This window comes from Telopea speciosissima, chromosome 2 (assembly GCF_018873765.1).
Source record: "Telopea speciosissima isolate NSW1024214 ecotype Mountain lineage chromosome 2, Tspe_v1, whole genome shotgun sequence".
Classification (NCBI taxonomy): Eukaryota; Viridiplantae; Streptophyta; class Magnoliopsida; order Proteales; family Proteaceae; genus Telopea; species Telopea speciosissima.
In genome coordinates, this window is record NC_057917.1 from 50,708,242 (window position 1) to 50,730,351 (window position 22,110).

Below are 22,110 nucleotides of genomic sequence, written 5' to 3' on the forward strand. Positions count from 1 at the left end.
GTTTTTTTTTTTTTTTTTGGCGGCCGCCGGGGGGGGGGGGGAGGGGGTGGGGGTGGGATCGAGGGAGGAAAGAGAAGAGAGTTACCTTCGGGCCCGATTAGGCAATATGAGTTTTTGTACAATCAGGATGCAAGATCAGGTCAGGACAGGACATAAACAAACATATAGAAACAATTAGGCCTCAACTGCCCAGTTACCTGAAAAATGTATGCCAAAATACATCCATTTCCAATCCATACTTTGCAAATTAATATCTGAACCAGGCGCTCCCCACAAGATTTTGTTGAATTTCCTGAACACGCGTTCTACAGTACCACGTGATAAGGGAATACGATCCTCTTTCCTGACTTGTACAATTGGGGTTCACCAAGTTTCGATTAACTAAAGTTGAAGCATGGAAAGGTAACCGTGGGGATCCAGTTCAAAAGAGAAGGGGAGGCCCAGGATTTGGTGGCACATATGAAGAGTTATCATTGCCAAGTGGTGACTGCAAAAGCCAATTCCATCTATCAAATATGATGCGCCCTCCTCGGCCAATCCTTCCATGGAGATGATATGGTGGTATGGATTCACCATTTTCAATTAGAGGACTTGATAGTGGTAGTATTCCTGCGGCGGCCAATTTTTCTGGATCCAAAGGTCTTGTGAACAATAATACTGGCTCAAGTGGATCCTGCATCAATATGGGCATTTATGTCAGCCAATGATCTTCCATGTGCATGCATTTTTTATTTTTAGTGGTGTTTGTGGAGGGGAGGAGAGGGGAGGAGGATCACAGCTATGTTGGTTCCAAAATCTCTAATATGCTTAAAAAAAGGTAGTTAGACATCGGTATTCCAAGAATCAAAGCGCAGGGTTAATGTTAGCTAATCCTGGACTAGAAAAAAAATCCAGCAAGAGACTAGTACTAAACAGTATCACAAAATAGAGAAGAAACAGAACAGCAGGGGGAGAAAGTTTCTCGCTCTTGAAAATAATCAGATAGGGATAAAATTCAGGTCGAGTGGTCTATTCTAGTAGAAAACAAACCTGGAATAATGATCCGATTTGAAGTCCTAATGCCATTAAGATTCTTAACCAGCATACTAAAACTTCATATTTCAGAACTAGAACACACAGAATGCGACCAGATAACTGGAATAACTACTGAAACAATGATCTGATTTGAAGTTTCAAATTAGTCTGAGCAATACTCTATTGAGATGTATCAATTAGAAATTGGCTGTCACATGGCAGAAAACAGAGTATCGCAGGTGTAGGACAACAGAAAGACTGACTTGTAAAATCTGAATAATAAGAAAGATAGGTAAATAGGAGAGATAACCAGGCTAAGAATCCACCTACTGCCTTGTAAAGAATCTGATTGTCACCTTGAGTCATTGATTCCTCTACAATCACCATCTCCTTTTCCACATTCATGATCCATATCAGACCTGTGTATGGCGATTGGCTCCTAAGTTACTAGATCGATCAAAGGAATTAAGTCCTCTATCACAGACTTCTCTTCTCTAACAATTTCTTTCCTTCTTCCTTTGGTAGTGGTAAGTTCAGTTTAGCTTGCTCTATGAAAATTTCATTGTCAAGCTTCCAGCACTTTTTGGCTTGAGAATTAAACTTTATAGCTTGTTGAAGGAAGCCCAGCTGGTTGCAAAGCGTATTCTTAAAATTCTCCGCTACGTAGTTATCCTTGAGCTCTTGCTTCATCTCTTCCCTAACTTATAGGTTCATGTCTTCTAACTCTAAGCCTCGCTTCACGGATTCCCCACCATTCTTTAACATAAATGGTAAGCTTTGTCCATACAAATTTCAGCTTTCTTCCTCATACAGATCATACCAATCAAGTAGTTGTCAAGAGAGACAAGCCTGTTCGAATAACATGTAAAGGTATTTTGGGAATACTTATGAATTGTGAATAGAATACGGATTAGAGTTATGTAAGGAGGGTAACCTTGTAACTTCAGTCTTTTATGACATAATATATAAGGGATAAAGGCAGTAGTGGACTGACCAAACTTCCCTCTCTTTCAAAATTATCTTTGTTACAAAATAAACAAGAGAAAACCGCAAGAAGAAGAGAGAGGAGAGAAGGGGGGGGGGGGGGAGGGAAGGAAAGAAGCTCACAGTTGGAGAGAAGAAAACCCTACCGTGAGTATGTTGCTTATTTATAAAAGATTTAAGGAAAAAATTACACAAGTACCCTTACTAAGTAAGCAAGCAAATAATATAACAACCTTAACCCTAAGGTACAAAGTAAAGACAATGGACTGCAACTTAACCCTATAGTAGATAAGATGGGCAATAGACAGTACGTATGGAATAGTAACTTTAACAATCTTCTCCTTCTCAACCCTTTTTCTTCTTCTTGTATACTACGTACACTGTAGAAACTCTCCATTTGAAGCTTTGTTCTATTCTATAGAACAGAACTCAACTTTGGATTAGAGCATTTTACCCCACTCAGCCAGTTTTGAGAATGGGTTAGCACCCCAAGCTCATTTGCTTCCGGTATGGAGCTCAGTCAAGGAGGCTGGACTCTAAGCTGCTCAAGGTATGTAGGGAACAACACTTTACAATCATAGAAAGGCAGATTGGCAGAATGAAGGTCTATAGGAACATTTGAAGCATCACAGATATAATGAAAGCTGTTCCTGGGTATACAGAGCAGGTCGTCTGACTAGAAGTTTCAGAGTTAAGTCATCAACTACAGAAGAGTCTTTTTACATGGAACCTGTATGGTTTGGGTTGCCCAAGGGTCCTTGTTTTATGCCTTATGTCTTGCTGGAAGAGACACTCTGGCGTGGGAGCAGCGTATCTCAAATCTGAGAAGGTGTTTTACTGGCCCTCACTGGTTGCAGATTCTGTTTTGTGAATTATGGAAGTGTTTTGGGTGACAGTTCAGGAGCTTTCAGGCATAGTTGTCACGCGTCAAGGAGACCCAAGCCATTGGAGGGGACCTAGATGCAAGGTGACCAAAGTAACAAAGGCGCCCACCTAGGCAACCCTAGCTGTCAAGGAACCTGGATGCCTAGGCAACACCTTGACAACTATGCTTTCAGGTAGCACTGGAGGTATCTTTGAGTGCCTCAAATCTTAGCTTGAATGGCCTAGTATTCTGGCTGTAGGAGCCCACTCAGTGAAAACTCCTCTATGGCTAGCAAGGAACAGAATTGAAATTCTGAATCTGTTTAGACCAGTAGGCCTGTGATTAACGTTAGGGTTTGGCCTTGTTTGGAAGGTGATAAATTTGGGTATCGATAGAGTGTGTACTCCCCACAGTATGACAGTACCCAACCTAACCTAATTTCTAGAAATTATTCAGTTCATAATCTCTTTTAGAAGTGTCAGATGTTAGTGGACAATAGATTCTGTGTCCGAAAGAGCAGAGAATACTAGTCCAGCCATTATATCAATGGACCCCATGAATCCCCAAATCTCCATAGTTAAGTTTGATACTACCAATTTTATGGACTGGTCTCACTCAGTCAACCTATCCTAGAGAAGTCGGTGAAAACATAGTTGTCAAGACGACTAAGCGACCCAAGGCATTGGAGGAATGCTTAGGCAACATGGCGCCCACCTAGGCACCCTAGGCGTGTATTAAGGACTATGTTATTAGCAATGACAATTTTATATACTTAAGTTTAGGGAAAAGGCTGGGCACGCTGTTGGGGTGCCCAGCCTGTGTCACTCTCTCCCTCCCCTTTGGAAATGACCCCCATGACTCTCCCCATCCTGCCTTCCCATTGGTGCACGCTGCTAGCTTGCAGCAAGCGGGTAGCATGCCCAACCCTCTCCCTTGTGTTTATATATAACATAGAAGCCATATCAATCCAATATGATATAGTTATGCTAGTAATGGCCTAATATGAGAAAACCAACATATAATAAACAAAACATAGAATATAATATAAAAATATTCATAAAAAAATAAAGCAAAAAACATAAATCAACATAAACTCATGAAAGTGCCAACAAGGCGTGTTTTTGCCTTGGATCCAAGAAAGAGCCTGGACACCTAGGCGACGCCTTGACAACAATGAGTGACAACTGAAATATATTACAGAGGCAATCAAAACAAAAATCCCGATATTTTCCACTTACCAAAAGTGAGAAATTTGAAAACTCAATGGTAATGACAAGGCAGATTTTCTCTATAAAACCTGAAATTGGTTGATGCATAAGGAGGAAGTCAACAACAAAGGAAATTTTGAACAGTGTGACAAAGGAAATTTTGAATAGTGTGACCAATTTAACATGACCATACCAAACACATTGAAGTTGATCAGCACTATATCAGAGAAAAACTTCAATCTGGACCCCCCCGGTGTATTCCACTAGTGAGAACTAGAGGGCAAGTGGCAGATATCTTGACCAAAGGATTTGTCCACACGTTTTAATGTTTGTTAGGCAAGCTGCGAATGTGTAATATCTATGCCCCAGATTGAGGGGGATTGTTGGCATAACATGTCCTATTGGGAACACTTATGTATTGTGAATAGAGTAGGAATGAGAGTTATGCATGGGGGTTGCCTTGTAACTAAAATCTTTTATGACAAGTAATATAAAAAGGAGAAAGCAGCAGTTGACGGACCAATCTTCCCTCTCTTCTTACGATTGTCTTCTCCTTCCCAACCCTTTTCTTCTTCTTCTTCTTCTATACTGTGTAACGAAACTAGGACCTAAAACCAGTACTCATAAGGTTGCTGGGGACCAAGTAGCAACATAAGGTTGTTGGGGAGCAAAAGTACAAATCTTATTGTTGAATACCACAAATAACTATCTTCATAAGATAAAATTGTTGCTGATGACACGAGCAGATGACACGGACAAATAAAAATATTCTTCAAATAAGTAGATGACACTATGATGATGAGCAAATGACACAACTAGATAATAGTCTGCAGATGATAATAATCTCCAATCTCCCCCTCACGTGTATCAATAGGATGCAATAAAGAATAATCCACCATCATACAGCAGCAATAACTAGCATCATGAAGGATGAGCATCACATAAATCCCATAATCAAAGGCAGCCGCAAATAAGATCCCAGATAGGCCAGATTTAAACAAGTCTGAGAAAATAATCTCCAATAATAGCAATAAAAACCATCACTCCATGCAAGTACCAATCTTCAAAAAGTTGCAACCCCAAACTGATGTGATCTAGGGCTCACCAAAGCAATAAATTTGCAAATATACGACCAATGGCAATTTTGTAAATTTCTTATGGGCCCACCCTAGCAAGAGAAGACTCAAATCAAGAGAGCTCAATGGCAAAATAGTATTTATTTTGAAGTTTATAATAGCAATGGCAGAACTGTAATTACCACAATATTCAAGGAGGTATTTAGTAGATCAAAGGAGAAAAGGACACATGGGGTATTAGGATTATTGTTTGGTGACAGTCTTGGAAATTAAACAAAATAAGGATGAAGGCTGAATTAGGCATAAAGACAAGGGTATTTAGGGAAAGTGGGAAATCAGATTTAGCGAATTGAAGGGATTAGCAGTCCATCATCTCCTTCTTCAAGACGTAACCAGGGGAGAAAACCAGAATCGAAATAAGATGACGACTTGAAGTTGTCTTCTACCTTCGAATGATTATCATGATGGAAAACCAGAAATCACTGGGCAGGGAATATCTCGTTTACCAGACAGCGATTGACATGAGAATACCAGCGGTTGCTGAAGAGAGAATGCCACATGCTGCCATGGATTTTTCTTCTCTCTCTGCTTCTTTTCCATTGTTCGCTAAAATCTTGCCTGAGAACGATGACAATGCAAGTACCGATAGATCTTCTTCCAGCAGTTAAGAAACCCTTAGCAGGAGATTTGATTACCAGAAATCTTCTGGTTCTTCAGATGCAAATCGACTCCATCAATAGCAGCAAAATTATGGGTATCAGCAATCAATACCAGGTTCCCAAAATAGCAGGCAGCAAATATCTCATGATAGCAGCATCAAATCGAAGAACATCTTCTTCTCAGTTCTTCAGCACTTGATATATGTGGCCTCAACAGACCAGTGGGTGAATCGAATAAATCTTCAAAATTAGTTCGAAACCAGCAACATCGGCAGATATAGTTTTGTTCTTTTTCGATCAGCCGAAGAAAAAGGTGAATCAACTCAGCAGCAAACGATAATCAACATCAGCAGATATAGTTTTCTTCTTCTTCGATCAGCCGAAGACATAGATGAATTGATTCAGCAGTACCAGTAGCAGCAGAGAAATGAATCGACCTCAGTATACGGAAACCTAGTTCTTCCTCTTCTATCAACTAGGGTATCACAAAGAGGAATGAACAGCATAGGTGGGCCGTGGGTTGTAGACCACAAAATAGAGAACCCAGAAAGACTCTAAAACCAGGTATCAAGGAGAAAGCAAGTACTGGTTACAGCTCTGATACCATGTAACAAAACTAGGACCTGAAACCAGTATCTGCGATTATGGAGAGAGAGGAGAGAAGAGAGAAAGCAACAAAAGAGAATCCAACCTGTCATGATAGGATTTAGTTTCTCCTATCATGGCTTCCTCCTTTATTTATAAATAAAAAAATAGGGTCTGTGTAGGAAACCTATGAAGACTCCAACACCTAATTCCAATCTAATATAAGGAAATAACAAAGGAAAATAAACACTTATACTGATTGCTAACAACTAAACTCAGACTCAACTTAGACACAAACCTAAACTCTACTACTCAACATAAATCACGATAGGGACACTCCCCCTATTGTGAGTAACCTTTAACACTATCTATACTGTAGCAACTCTCCATTTCAGGCTTTGCTCCATTCTATAGAACAGAACTCAACTAAACCAACCATAGAAGTCTTGAGGATCCAGCTTCCCATTGTATTCCTTGACTTGTGGCTTGACCTTCTTTGTGTCAACCACCATTCTAGTATAAATTGCAATGGCTGACCTTCTTCTCTAGGAATATCAGTTCTGGGAGCATTAGAACCTCTCCTCTTTGCTGTTTCAGAACAGCAACATCCTCAGATAATTGTTGTACCACCTCAGCCAGCAGGTCAATAGAATCTGCAGACTTCAAATATCATTCTCTGTTTTCTCCAGTATTTGCCATGGTATTGATACCAAATAATGTAGACTAATCCCAGACCCAAAAAAAACCAGTAACCAGTACTAGTACTTAACAAGGTCACAGAATAGAGAAAACAGAACAGTAGAGGGAGAAAGTTTATTGAGAATAATCAGATAAGGCTAAAATTAAGGTCAAGTGGTTTGTTATAGCAGAACAGACCTGCAAAGTTTGAAGAAATTATGACAACAAAATAACCAGTTACAGAGATGTCCAAATGCTATTAGGATTCTTAATCAGAAACTAGAATTTCATATTTCAGAACTCGAACAGAACTCGGAGAATGCTACCAGATTACTAGATAACTACTAATATAATGATCTGATTATCAGTTTCATATTTAAACTAGCAATACTCTATGAGATTTATCAATTAGAAGTTGGCTGGAATGTGGTAAGAAATAGAGTATTGAAGGCTTAGGAAAATGGAGGGATTGGCCTGTTGAATCAGAATAAAATATGAAAGATAACCAAGCTAGGAATCTACCTAAGCCCCACTTGGAATCCATCAAGCACACAATTGAATACACAATAGAAACTACTGAATCCGCAGCAGCAAAACTTCGGAAAAACTGAAAGCTGTAATTCATTAATTTGCGTGTCTGGAAGGCTGGCTACATAAAATTAGCCCAACATGTCTAGAAATAGCCTAAACCAACTAGTAATCAAATTAGCTACTTAATCTATCAATAAAAGAGTTAAAACAACTCCAATTCTAACTAAACTCCAACCTAGACTAACTAATAAAGTAAATTGTGTATTCTTAATTCCTAAATTTATTTTAGGCCCATTAAATTGACCAATTTCAATGAAAACCCATTGGGCCGAAGGCCCAACCTGTATAGAACTCAACCTGTGGCTTATTTCCACTTAAATAAGCCCAATTTTGAATTTATCTGCATCAAGTATTCAAACAAATCACTGTCAGTATAGCAGCAAACACATATTTATTTACGCATTGGGTTATCTTCATTTGTAGGCTGAGTGGATAGAGACTCAGCATGGTATCTATTCAGCAGAGTTAGAACTGTATACCCTTTTGTGGAACCATCCATGTGGTAGATGTCTTCGTCTCAATTCTTGCTTCACACGTCCTGTTGGGACCATCATCAGCTTGGAGTCTGTGAAAGGTGCATTCTGTAGTGCAGATGGTCTAATATGTGTGCAGCAGTTAGCCATGTCATCCGAGTCAGAAAAATCATCCTCGCTCGAACCAAACTTGCAAGAGATAGGCATGAAGCCTGGCAGTACCAAGCCATCTTCAACCAGCTGAGTTTTTTGCTGAATAAGCCATCACAACTTCCACAGTCAAACAATTGCTAAATTTAAATAAGTAATATCAAAGAAATTCTGAAGATGAATAACAAATTCACCATACTAAATTTAACAGTTTTACAAGGAAACAAAGGCAGAAAAGTTATCAAGTCATGAAGTTCTTAATCTGTTATAAGACCATCCTAATCATCCAAAACATCCTCTTCCAAACCTCATCTTCCACCCTAGACCAATCAAAAACAAACCGAAAAAGTAGATGCAGCAATTGATTGGAGAGATCTTATGCGGGACACAAGAAATACAACACCGAAATCCAGGCCTCAAGGCACTCTAAAGGAAGAAAGAGTTCAAGGATCCAACAGATATATAGACAACTAATATTCACTAAAATTGCAAAACCATACTGACATACTGGTGATGTCCCCAATGCCTACCGATCATATACACACTGTAAAGCATTCAGGATGAGCTATGCTACTTCAACTCTAAGAATATTCAAGAGAGAAGTATGGTGCACTCTCTCAGAAGCCCTCATAGACACAACTTTATATTTCCATGTTGTGATAACATTGACAAAAAATACGGCACACAAGACGGGCATGATAGAATTTTGAAAATTGCAACTCTGTGCAACAAGACAGTACAAGGTGTCATGTAGCGAGCAGAATAAAATTTCATAACACTTCACAATAAGACAGCATAATGTATCACGTAGAGAGTAGAAAAGAGTTTCTGATTTCTTACCTCTAACATGATTAATGGAGAGCACTCAGTTAGGTCCTAGTCTGAAGCAAATGTATTGTGTGTCTCTCATAGGTTGGCGAAAAAGTTCATCAGCCAGGATTAACTTGTTAGAGTTTATGTATTAAGGGTACATTGGGAACTAGTTTATATACTTATTGTCTTACATTGTATTTGTTCTTTTTTACTTTTTACCTCCCTATGGAGTTGTATGTAATTCCATATATTATATTAATGAAGTAATATAGGTGTGGTAGAGATCATTCTCTAACACACAACATTCTACCATCATTTCTCTTCTTCTTCTTCTCCTTCAACCTTCTACTCTCATCTCTCTTCTTGTCTTCCTGTTCTCTTACAATCTTTGACTTCCAAATTAACTACCTGGCAGGTTAGGATTTTCAGGACAAGTTTATTTAATAAAGGAAGGGCAAAATGTTTTTTGCAAGCCCTTTGAGGAATTTTTGTTCCCAAAGCTAACCTAGTCTTAAATGTCACGCCCCGGCCCGATTTTCAAGGGCCAAATGTGACTGAATGTATCTCACATCCAACCAACCCACCAGGATCGTAAGTGCTGTACTCTACTCGCAAGTCTTATTCACAAATAACAGAATTAAATGCAGCGGAAGCAATTAAATAAGGCAATAAGACAGTAATAAAGGAAGAACTAATGATAACTTTTATATATATATGAACATTTAAGTACAACTGAGTTACATCGGTAGACTACAAAAGAAGTAACTCAACCACCAAAAGACTACATACAATATTTACTACAAAAGTGTTATAACAAAAAAGGTAGAGATAGCCTGAACAATCAGGAAGATCAGGAGAAGGCGCAACGGTCACATGAGCACGAAGCTTCGTGTTCCACCAGAAGAGGAGTATCAACTCCAAGAGCAGTAGGAAGATCCTCAGCAGAAGGAGTCCCCATAGAAATACTAGTAACACCGAGAGTAGTCTCATCTGTAAAATAAAGTGATCACAAGGGGTGAGTTCCACCGAGCCCAGTAAGGAAATGCATGCAAACACAACACAATAATCCATGATGAATGTCCTAATCTAGCATGCACCTAACATGGAAACTAAGTCATATGGGTTATAAGTACTACTGTAGTAGATGCTAACCTCGGTCCCGGAAACACATAACCAGATGTCGGTCACCCGAGCGAAACCATTCTACTACAGTGAGGACCCGCCAGTTCAGGTATCATACATCTGACCCTAGCAGACCCCCAACGACTAACCCTACTGTTTGTTCCCACAGCGGAGTACACACGCTAACATGGGACAGTGAATGGTATCCCGGCATACCCTTCGGCTATACCACGGGTTGTCCAACACCTCTTCCCCTGTTGGTAAGGGACGTAGTACTGGGTAATGAAATATACAACCTAGCCCAGTGCAATCTAATCATGATGGCACATGTATGATCAGTTGAATTGTAGAATAACAGTACTTTACAATCATCAATTTAACAATAACAATAAGTATCGATGCAGTGCAGAATGCCAATGCAGCCTAAATCACATGCAATCTAGTGCAATAAATACAAGCTAATAAACTACATGCACAAAGTAGTATTGATGATGCATGGCATGGCAATCAGAACAACAGCAAATTAAAGTCACAAACACACCGAAATTAAAATCAAATTCCCTTACCTGATGTGTTAGGCTAGCCTAGGCAATAAGATTCCCAGCAGACCAGACAACAACAGAAGAAAAACAGCAAGCAATCCTAAAACAGTAGAAAAACAGCAAGCATTAGGGTCTGGAGTTGGTCTAGGACAGTATCCAACCATTGGAGGGCAAATTGGGCATAAAAAGGTTGAACCGGATTCAGGCCGGCTGAACCGGTCGACCGGTTTAGGGCCTGGTTCTGCATTCGATTCAAAACCCAGAATTGGGGGTTTTGCTCTTCTTGCATGGATCTTCACATGCAAGGGCTTAATTTCATGATTTCACCTAATTCTAGGGTGGGTCCATTTAATTGAGGGTCCAATTTCATGATTGGGTTTTCAATTTGGGGGTCTTGACAAATAAACCCAAATTGGTTGTTTTAGGGTTTATCATTAGGTCAATAGACTCAGAAATTGGGTTCAGAAGGGGATTAGTCAAGAAATTTCAGGTCTAACTGGACCAGGACTGATCTAAAACAGTCCAATTCATGTAGAATCTTTAATATTTAAGCTTGGTCTTGAAGCTTTAATGGCAGCCAAGTGATAAGGCCGAATTAGAGTTGGAGAATGGAGAAGATAAAGAGGGAACAACAGGTTTTCCACAACCTACCTGAATGCAGTAGCAAGAAGAGGTAATGGCAGCTTAATTTTGGGCAGCAAGGACTCCAGAGAAAGCTTAAAAACTCCAAGATCAGGTAGAGAAGCAAAGCCCCATCAAGCAGCCCTCCTTTCCCTTCTTCTTCTCTTTTCTCCTCTTCTTCTTCTTCTTCTCTAGGTTCCCAAGGCTGAAATCGATTCTGCCCTCTCTTTGGTCTTATGATTTGTAAATAGTACTAATAAGTTGATATATATATATATAGTGGTTTAATTAGGTACTGTTTGTTTTTGATAACTAAAAATCTGTTTTTAAAACTAATTCTTAAAATTGATTTTAACCAGAATTTCATACTTATTACCTTAATCTAATTATAGAATGATGTCATATGACATCAGGGGAAATCCGAGTACGGGTAATTGCTGGAAACAGGATCCCCCACTGGGGACGTGGGTCCCACAGAGGAAATTTGACTAAAATACCCCTCTAACTCTATTTGGTCGTACATAATACTATAAAAATACATTTAAATTATACTTACATCGAGTTTAATTAAGGGAGAGGTTCTGCATAGCCTCCAGGCAGCAGATCCGACACAGGTAACTCCGGTGCGGGGTTCCACAGGGGTCCTCTGACTCCAAAAGGGCAAGTTGGGAAGAATCCCTGGAATCCTCCATAGGAGTGTCGAGAGATTCATCTGTATCCTCGACCGATGCAACCTATAGCATCGATGCCACCATAGACTCAGAGCTGGAACCTGAAATCACACAAGTTCCAAAATGTTTAAATTTATTGCGGATTTCACACATGTCACAAGGACAGGTGATGTGGCAAGTGGCAACCATTGAATATTGGATAGATAGGGTATGCTTTCGACTCTCAACAAGTCACTAGTCAATTTCATCACAAACCCCCGTAAAGTATTTCCTTCTTAGTCTTAATGCCATTTTTTTCCTTCAACCGTTTCTTAGAGGTTCAGCTTTTAGTGGACTTTCAAAGGAGTATTTTCTCATGCATGCAACATTTAGGCTGAAACTTGACAAGGGAATTGGGGACCCAGGCCATACCGCTGGTCCACAAGACTCCATGAGGCAGATATTAAAATTGTACATTACCCATTCATGTAAGAGAAATTTTAGTTCAACCAAAACGGATGAAACATGAAATTAAATTCACACCTGGTACATTACCCATTCATGTAAAAGAAATTTTAGTGCAACCAAAGCGGATGAAACATGAAATGAGATTCACACCTTGTACTTTGTTTGAATTCGTTGAAGGCTGACTTCACTTTCCATGACATCTCTTTTCTTCTCTTCCCTCTGCAGGAAATCATGTTATCAGGTATTGCATCCATATGCTGTACTAGTTACTAGAAATCTTTGCACCCTCAAAATAACAAAGACTATTCAAAAGATAATAAAATTCACCAACAAAACTGTACCTTAATCAAAGCCTCCAGTACAGTTTTGGTTTGATCGAAATTGCACCTGACCTGAAGATAATGGATTAAAAAATTAGAATAGTAGCAGTAGTTAGAACAATAACATGAGCAGCTAGATATCATTTCGAACTATTTAGAGACAATCATAACCATACTATTTGCATCGAAGAGGTGGCATATCAGAGGAAACTTCTTTAACAAGGATAGCTAGACCAACAATTCCAAGAATTTGGAAACACCAATGGATTCAAAGAGAAATGGAAGGACAAAAATCCCCACCGTCTGAGAAGCCTTTTAGAGCTTCATTCCGTATAAATAATTAACAATTGTATATGTATACTTGGTATAATTTAAGAATCAGTAACTTAATCGTATATACTTTCTTTCAGAAATAAATTTCTAGTATTAAACAGGTGGATGTCCTCATTGTGACAACAGACTTCAAGGAATTAACAGTGAAATTTGAAATCCAACAGGAAAGAAGGAAGAAATTAGAAACTATTAGGCAGCAATAAAATCTGTTTTGTCTTGCTTCCAGTGGGGACCTCAGAATCTCAATTATTTGCTTGGACTTCCTTCTCCATTCAAGGCTTATGGACCCATAACACAGTACCACGCGAACAGTAGTTCGGACACTGTTCATGTGAACAGTAACTTTTTATTTTTTGGGAAGTAGTTCTGGCTGCTTTAGGTGATGCTCCATCGAACCAACAAAAACTTGCCACATTATCAGACCAGGCTGCCTCTCACAGCAGTCGAATCCACAACCTTGCTGGGCTGGTTTTGGGGCTTGTTCATGTGTGTACATATGGACTTATGATCTAGATCAGCTCTCCCCATCTTGAAAAAAATTCACCCTCGAGTTTGCTAGAGATGCTGAATCTGACTTGTGTGATGAATCTTCAAGTAGAATGCAACAACCGTCGATCTTGAGCCGCCTCTCCTTAACTCTGATACCAAATAATGCAAAAGTCGACCTCGAACCAGGGAAACCAGCGGGAGATCGATTGCAGCCAGGATCAATACAATGAAAAGAACAAATTAAAAACTGCAACTCTTTTTTTTTTATTGCTACTTTTTTGTTACATATGAAAAAGAACATAAAAGGATAAGAAGAAGAAGAAAGGTATATAGACGAAAAGAGGGGGGGGGGGGGTAGGGGAATGGCTCTCTCAGCCTGGGTCTCTCACCCACAACTATCCCAGCAGTTGAAACATGGAATTTCTCCCATAATCAATGGCAACAAGGCCTGAAAATTCTTTTCTCCAAATCTATTCCTTCCTTACGATAGGGGCCCTATTAATAAGCTTAGGCAAGCTTACAAAATAGAAGGTAGAAAATAGAAACTAACTGAAAATAGAAAGTAAGAAATAAAAACTACTAAACCTAGCAACTAGTGACAATGGCAACTAATTGAAAAAAAAAACTAACTAGAATTAGAAACTACTAAGGCTTTATATATCAGCCTTCTAAAACAAAAGGAAGGACACCGAAATAGAAACTATTCAACAGCTACAAAATCTGTTTTGTCTTGCTATCTTCAGTGGGGCCCACAGAATCTCAATTATTTGCTTGGACTTCCTTCTCCATTCAAGGCTTATGGACCCATAACACTGTTCACGTGAATAGTACCACGCGAACAGTAGTTCAGGTATTGTTCATGTGAACAATAACTTTTTTTTTTTGGTAATTAGTTCAGGCTGCTTTAGGTGACGCTCCATTGAACAAACAAAAACTTGCCACATCATCAGACCAGGCTGCCTCTCACAGCAGTCGAATCCACAACCTTGCTGGGCTGATTTTGAGGCTTGTTCATGCGGGTACATACGGACTTATGATCTACATCATAGTTATCAAGGCAGCAAGGCGACCATGGCGTTTGAGGGCCTTCCTAAGCGCCTTGGCGAACAAGGCGTTCTAGTGTTTTTTTTTTTTATATAACCATTTTATTAGGCATAAATAGCATATTAATTTTTATATAATTCTACTTGTATCCTAAATAAATATGAAAGAATTGAAGTACATAATCCAGGAATTGCAAAATAGCATAATCATGACATGTCGGCTAAGGGTAGGGCATATCTACAAACACCTTAAAGACTTCCATGGAAAAGATGGAAAGATAAAACGAAACGAAAAGACGTCTCTCCTAAGTCCATCCAAATGCAGCCAAGAGAGCGGCCCAATCAAAAGTTCAAAACCATTCATAAATATGAAATATTTACAAGTTTTGGTCTTGTGATCACTTCATTTTAGTCCAATAAAGAAATCATTCAATTCTGTGAAAAAAAAGGAGGAAAAGAAAGAAAGACAAGATTGTATGAAGTTAAAGGAACTGTTTGTTACTCCATAGTCCACGGTCCTCTTTAGAAACAAACAAAAGAACATACAAGGCTGGAGATGTCGATGGAGAGTGGAGAGGTTAGAAGGGGTTTAGGTTTAGAAGGAAAAAAGAAGAAAAAAAAAAGCACAATGCTTACAAGGCTGGAGATGTCGCCGGTGGGGGTGGATGCTCGAGATGGGGGTGTCGGTGGAGAGGAGAGGTTAGAAATTAGAACTTAAAAAGGGGAAAGGGGTTCAGATTTTAGAAGGAAAAAGGGAAAAAAAAACATGATACTTACAATTAGCCTCGCCGGACGCCGGTGGAGGATGGAGACTGAGAGGGAGGACTGAGAACATGAGAAGGAGTTGAAGGACTGAGGTCTGAGCTCTGACAGAGTCGCTGCAAGTCGCCGCCTCGCCGGACGCCGGTGGAGGATGGGGACTGAGAGGGAGGAGAAGGAGTCGAAGCCTTGAAGGACTGAGGTCTGAGCTGAGCTCTGTCGAAGTTGCTGCTAGTCGCCGCTGCGCTGCTTCTTTTCTCTTTCGTTTTTTTCTTTTTAATTTTGGTATGTCTCGCGAAGGTGATTAGGTGAATTGAGTTTGGCATTGGTATTTAGGTTTTGGTTTTTTTTTTTTAAAGTTTAACATATGATTCCATGCTTCTCACAGCATGGAACCAAAAATGTACAACCAATGACATTTTCAATTAGAATAACTTAAAGTACATAAAAAAAAGTTAAAAAACAAAAATATAAAAAAAAAAACACCAAAAAGCGACTGCCTTGCTCACAAGGCGTCGCCTTGGTCCCTTAGGAGACGCCTTGGTGACCAAGGCGGTCGCCTTTCTTACATACCATAAGGCGCCCCATCGCCATACCCCCAGATTTCCGCCTGGACGCTAGGCGATGCCTTGATAACTATGGTCTACATCAATAACCCTACCATCAAACCCTTAGTCCCATTAAACCCTAACCCTAATTTAACCAAAAAAAACCTATTTTGACTGATTCGAACTACCCTGTTCATGGCAAATCCTGGTTACCGGCTTCTAATTGGTTTCCTACCAATCTAGAACAACATTACTACCAACCTAGGATCCGAAGTCAAACTACCATTTTAGGTGTGATTTTTAAGAAACTAAGGTTCCACCATGTTTATAGAGCCTAAAATATGCTGTACTAAAACTTCCATGACCTAAGTAGGACATATGGCCCCCGAAACCAAGGGCCAAAACTTGGAGAGAAAAAAAATGCACGATTTCGGCCGAGATCTCAAGTTTCTGGCGAGACAACTCGGTGGTTTCGGGCCTGACAGAAACCATGCCCAAAACTGAGACCTCGAACCTTAGTTTAAAGTAATATATATATATATGATGGTCTGTCTACGGACTTCCACAGACAGAAGTTGTATTTGACGGACATCCGTCAAAACAAGCTAAAAGTCATGGTCATCCGCAAGCAAATCACTGAAGTCCGTAAGAACAACCGTGAGTTTTGAAATGAGACTCTATCTTGTGTATTCATTTGAATACTATATTAATACATAATGCATTGTTTTTATTTCCTAGGATTTTCAAACTATATTTAATCAGTTTCTAGGATTCTTAGTGTGACTAACACATTCAATTTTTAAAATTGAATTATTTTGTTGGCTTGTTTATTGTATGAATTTAATGCTACTAACAAACTTGTCTTGTAACTTGCATTTTCAATTTTCAAAACATGCAAGGCATAATTTGCTGAGATTCTTCATCTTCTTCAAACTAAAATCTGCCTATAAATTGATGAGTCATTAGCTCATTTCACTCTACAATTGATTCTCTTCCTTTTCGTCATATATTCTTTCTGCTGCAAAAGCCTTTTGAGATGGAAGGTGACACTACTCAGAAGATTTCAAAAATATTGCTATCCTTCTACCAAGAAAATTGCTGAAGATTAATTCAATATCTACCAGCGCCAATCTCTTCAGTCTACAAGATGGAATTGCAGGTCTGATAAAGTTCTACAGAGATATGATAAAAGAAGTTGCTATCATCCCACAAGAAATCAAACTCAAAAAGGAAATGGAGTTTCTGAGTAATCATCTGGGAAGCCTGGATCAAAGGATTTTAGAAGTAAGAAAGAAGATCAGCAATTGGGTAAAATTCCAAATGAAGTTTTCTCTTGTCTGAATAACGAAAAAGAAGAACTTATAGAAGAAAAGGATAAGGCTAGAAATGTGTTGTATCAGATAAGTGGAAAATACTAAAGATAGAGGAGCAAGAAAACAGGTGTAGCATAAAAAATTATGACTGAGATAAGTAATTTTCTAAAACTCTTTCCAACTAGGAAACTCAAAGTTCTATGACTCTTTCTACCACTACTTGTATGGCTACAAAATTCATTTCTCTCTTGCTAACTAAGTCACACTTGTTAGCATAGTTTTCAAAAAAGAAAGGCTTATATCCAAGAAGAATATCTTGTCTTACTAACATAGCTTTTTACTATGTGATGTGTGATGAGCCTGTTCTTTGATTGATAGAAATATAAATGAGTTATGAACTTATGAATGTATGTAGTTAAGTCTTGTGAGGTTAGTACACCCATCCAAATGGAATCTCCTGCCACTCAATTCTCTTCTACCCACCTCTACACCCAATTTCGACCACCTCATGAATATCTTGTGAGGTTAGTCCACCCATGTCCTGTACCGAATAATTGAGGGGCACAATATATTCTTCTGAATAATTCTCTATAAAAATAAATGTTTACAGTACCTTCCATGAGCACGCAATTTTCTCCACTGACCATTTTATTGCTAGATATGAACACAGTTATGATCATAATCTAGGATGAGTGGAGGATATAGGGGGTGCAATTGTTAACGGAAATTCCTCGGGTGATTCATCAAATCTTTCTCTACCATTATTCGCTAAAAAAATAGTCTTTTGGCATGAGGAATGCTTCATTTTAAGAAATCGTTTGTAAAGTCTTAAGGGGTTCTGATTTGCAAGACTCAAATATATATATATATATATATATATATATATATATATATATAAAGAGAGAGAGAGAGAGAGAGATAATCATGTAGAAGATCCAAATTGGATATTCAAAACTCTATCACGTTCAAATTCAAGTTGCTTGATGAGTGGCCTACTGGATTACCGGATCAAACTGGACCACCTGATTTTCTTCTCGGACGATCCAATTTTAATCCAACCCCTTGACAGCCCTGGGGAAGGCCAAAGATGACCTGGGTAAAGTGGCAAGACATGAAAATTTGTGAGCTAATAGCAGCCATGACCATATATAAAGTGCAATGGCAGAATACGAGAAATGAAGCCAACAAGAAGTAGTTGGGATAAGACATTGAGTTCAGTTGATTCACATTCAAAGTACCACTGATTTTATCAAATCCCTCAATCTTTGTAAGAAATGGAAGCCTGCAATGGACAATGGTGATGAGGGTCTTACCGCATCAGAGGACATTGAAATTCTTTCCAGATTTGATCATGGGGTGATTGAGGGGGAAGCAGCTAATGTAATTTTGTGCATGACATTACTCTCATATGTTGGATTATATGGACCAGAATACCGTGGGGGGGTATTCTGGACTTTTTACTGCTTTATTCTTGTTTCTATTATGTGGGTTTAGTCCCACATTGCTTACATGTAATTCTGTCCTCTATTCTTGTTAATATAAATAAAGGCTTGGGGTGATCATTAATCATCCAAGCATTACTCTAGCTTTATTCCTGTTAACATGGTATCAAAGCAGGTTTCGAACTAGGGTTCTTCACAGCCCCATTCTCGATCTCTTTTCTTCTGTTTTCATTCCTAAAAATTGGCAGGAAGCATTTACAGATGGAAAGTGGAAGGCAGCAATGTTGGAAGAAATGAGAGCACCACACAAAAATAATACGTGGGATCTTGTGGCTCTTCCTCCAGGGAAAAAACCAGTTGGATGTAAATGGATCTTTGTGGTCAAACAGAAGGCAAATGGGACAATAGATCGGTATAAGGCACGACTGGTTGCAAAGGGGTTCACTCAAACTTAAGAAGTTGACTATCAGCAGACCTTTGCACCAGTGGCGAAACTCAACACCGTAAGGGTGTTATTATCTTGTGCTGCAAATCTTGGGTGGGATCTTCAGCAATTGGACATAAAGAATGCCTTCCTCCATGGAGAGCTTGAGGAAGAGGTATACATGGATGTTCCACCAAATTTCTCTGATGACAGGACTAGGGGCAAGGTCTGTAAATTGAAGCATGCTCTGTATGGTTTGAAGCAGTCACTTAGAGCCTGGTTTGGCAGGTTTCACAAGGCTATGATTTCAGCGGGATATAAGCAAAGCAATGCTGATCACACTTTGTTCATCAGACGAGTTGGTGACAAAGTAATTATTCTCATAGTCTATGTGGATGATATTGTGGTCACTGGTAATGATGGTGATGCTATCAAGAAATTGAAGCACTTCCTTGGCCGTGAGTTTGAAGTAAAGGATCTGGGGACTCTAAAATATTTTCTAGGGATAGAAGTTGCGTGATCTTCAAAGGGCATCTTTCTTTCTCAAAGGAAATATACCCTAGATCTATTGTCTGAGACTGGGTTACTAGGTTGTCATCCTTCAGATACTCCTATGGAAGCTTCTACACGACTTAGGGAGAAAGAGGGTGAACCTGTCGATAAAGGCCGTTATCAGCAATTAGTGGGCAAACTAATCTATCTCTCTCACACACAACCTGACATAGCCATTGCTGTAAGTTTGGTGAGCCAGTTTATGCATGATCCTTATTCCTCTCACATGGAGGCAGTCCTTCGTATTTTGCGATATTTGAAGTCTGCTCCAAGAAAAGGAATTCTTTTCTCTCCCAATGGTCATCTGAAGGTTGAAGCTTATACTGATGCCGATTGGGCTGGCTCTACTGACAGAAAATCAATTTCTGGCTATTGTTCTTTTGTGGGTGGAAACCTTGTCACGTGGTGTAGCAAGAAGCAGAATGTTGTGGCAAGGTCCAGTGCTGAAGCAGAGTTCCGTGCAATGACACAAGGAATATGTGAACTTTTGTGGGTTAGAGGATTGTTGCAGGATATTGGTGTTGCTGTCCATCTTCCTATGATGCAATAAAGCAGCCATTAGCATTGCTCATAACCCTGTCCAGCATGATCGTACTAAGCATGTTGAGGTTGACCGACATTTCATCAAGGAGAAGCTCGAAGCTGGACTCATCTGTGTTCCCTTTGTGAAGTCTGCTGATCAGTTAGCCGATGTGTTCACCAAGGGGCTAAGTGGCAAAGTATTTCTTCCTATCTTAATCAAGCTGGGCATACACGACATATATGCTCCAACTTGAGGGGGAGTGTTGGATTATATGGGCCAGAATACCGTGGGGGGTATTATGGACTTTGTACTGCTTTATTCTTGTTTCTATTATGTGAGTCCCACATTGCTTATATGTAATTTTGTCCTCTATTCTTGTTAATATAAATAAAGGGCTTGGGGTGATCATTAATCATCCAAGCATTACTCTAGTTTTATTCCTGTTAACATCATATCATTAGGGTAGTCCATTATCTTGTCGATCAGTGCTCTTTACCTAAGGGGTGCAAATGAGCTAGTTCATGCGTTAGCAAAACAAGGCATCCTTAGGAATAATTTGCCTTTGTGAGGAGTTGATGTATCTGACGCACTCTCGTTTTTATGCTTTGGGGCTAATCTATGATTCACTCCCCCTTAGGGGCTGTATCATTGTATCCTTTTATCAAATAACATTGTTCTAAATTATCTACATCTCATGTATGCTGCCCAAACACCTCAACCTACCGATACGGACTGAAAGAGACAAATTTACAACCCCCAACCAAAAAAATCAGTGGACTAGATGTCTTGTTTGGCCAACTAAATGAAATATATCATATTTTACAGCTGAAACAAACAGAAAACGGAACTAAGATATGAAGTGTACAACTGTACACATGAGCTTAAAACCTGTGGTCAACAATTGGAAAAAACAAAAACAAGCACAAAAAAGGGTAAAACATAAACGATTAAAAAATGACTAAGCACAACAGTTGAAGAGATATAAAACCAAAGAATTCAAAAGGAAAAAAGAAAAGCTGAGAAACACTATCAGAAGGATCCACATCCTGGTAAGGAGAGTGGAAACAGGAAAGTTGGCAAAGAAGTCTCTTGAGTTTCCAGCCTCATAAGGTATCAACAAAGCTTGAAGCCATGAATTAAACATTTTCTATCTACCAAAGAAGATAATGCTAACTTACTTTGAGTCCATGTAAAGCCACGTAAGCAGAATAGAATACCAAGTACGAGAATTGATCACGGCATTTAGCCATTTACCTGGCGAAGCTTTTCAAATGACTGAACGTTGTTCTCCCTCCTTTGCATCTAACAATCAAGAACAGAAATGTAATGAGAACTTTTAGTTTTTTTACATCTGCTTTGACAATAACAATAATAAGCAATTTGATTGGAATATCATCACCGAGAGTTCAATATTTCATGCCAGACTAGGAAGCAAAAATCATTAAAATCATACAAATTCAACAACTTACCCTTCTTGTGTGGAGCCGGTGGGCTTTCTCTCTTGGTCTGAATACATTGTATGGATTAGTATCATTAATCTAGAGTAGGGAGACGAGTTTCACCCAGACCAGTATAAATGCTAGCTAAAATATGCATACACACAAATGCATGTAGATAAATACAATATAAGCATATGTTTGTGCATGTTTGTATGTAGGTATAATCAAACCTTTGCCTTCCAATAGTTATAGACAAACTGAAAAACTGAATGTCGTATGGATTGAGATTGCAAAGCCTGCACCATAAGGCAAAAGCAAATAATGTGTCTAAAGGCAAGAAAACTAAAATGCACGGGGGAAAATAATGTCAGAATCTTCACAGAGGCTCCCATTATTTCATCTTATTTCCCAAAATTTCCTCTTAAG

The 22,110-nt window shown here is 39.1% G+C and overlaps 1 protein-coding gene across 1 annotated transcript in view; it reads right to left on the bottom strand.

Moving 5' to 3' along the window:
* Positions 1 to 217: 217 nt before the first annotated feature.
* LOC122649885 overlaps positions 218 to 22,110 on the bottom strand; it is a 45,510-nt gene continuing 23,617 nt past the window's right edge. The window contains exons 5-11 of the mRNA XM_043843141.1: positions 21,915 to 21,980; positions 21,715 to 21,783; positions 21,500 to 21,547; positions 12,841 to 12,891; positions 12,650 to 12,718; positions 8,140 to 8,385; positions 218 to 673 (exon numbers count right to left, since the gene is read on the bottom strand). Of these exons, the coding sequence (XP_043699076.1) occupies positions 422 to 673; positions 8,140 to 8,385; positions 12,650 to 12,718; positions 12,841 to 12,891; positions 21,500 to 21,547; positions 21,715 to 21,783; positions 21,915 to 21,980 (801 nt within the window). The 3' untranslated portion in view covers positions 218 to 421. The remainder of the gene's footprint in view (positions 674 to 8,139; positions 8,386 to 12,649; positions 12,719 to 12,840; positions 12,892 to 21,499; positions 21,548 to 21,714; positions 21,784 to 21,914; positions 21,981 to 22,110) is intronic.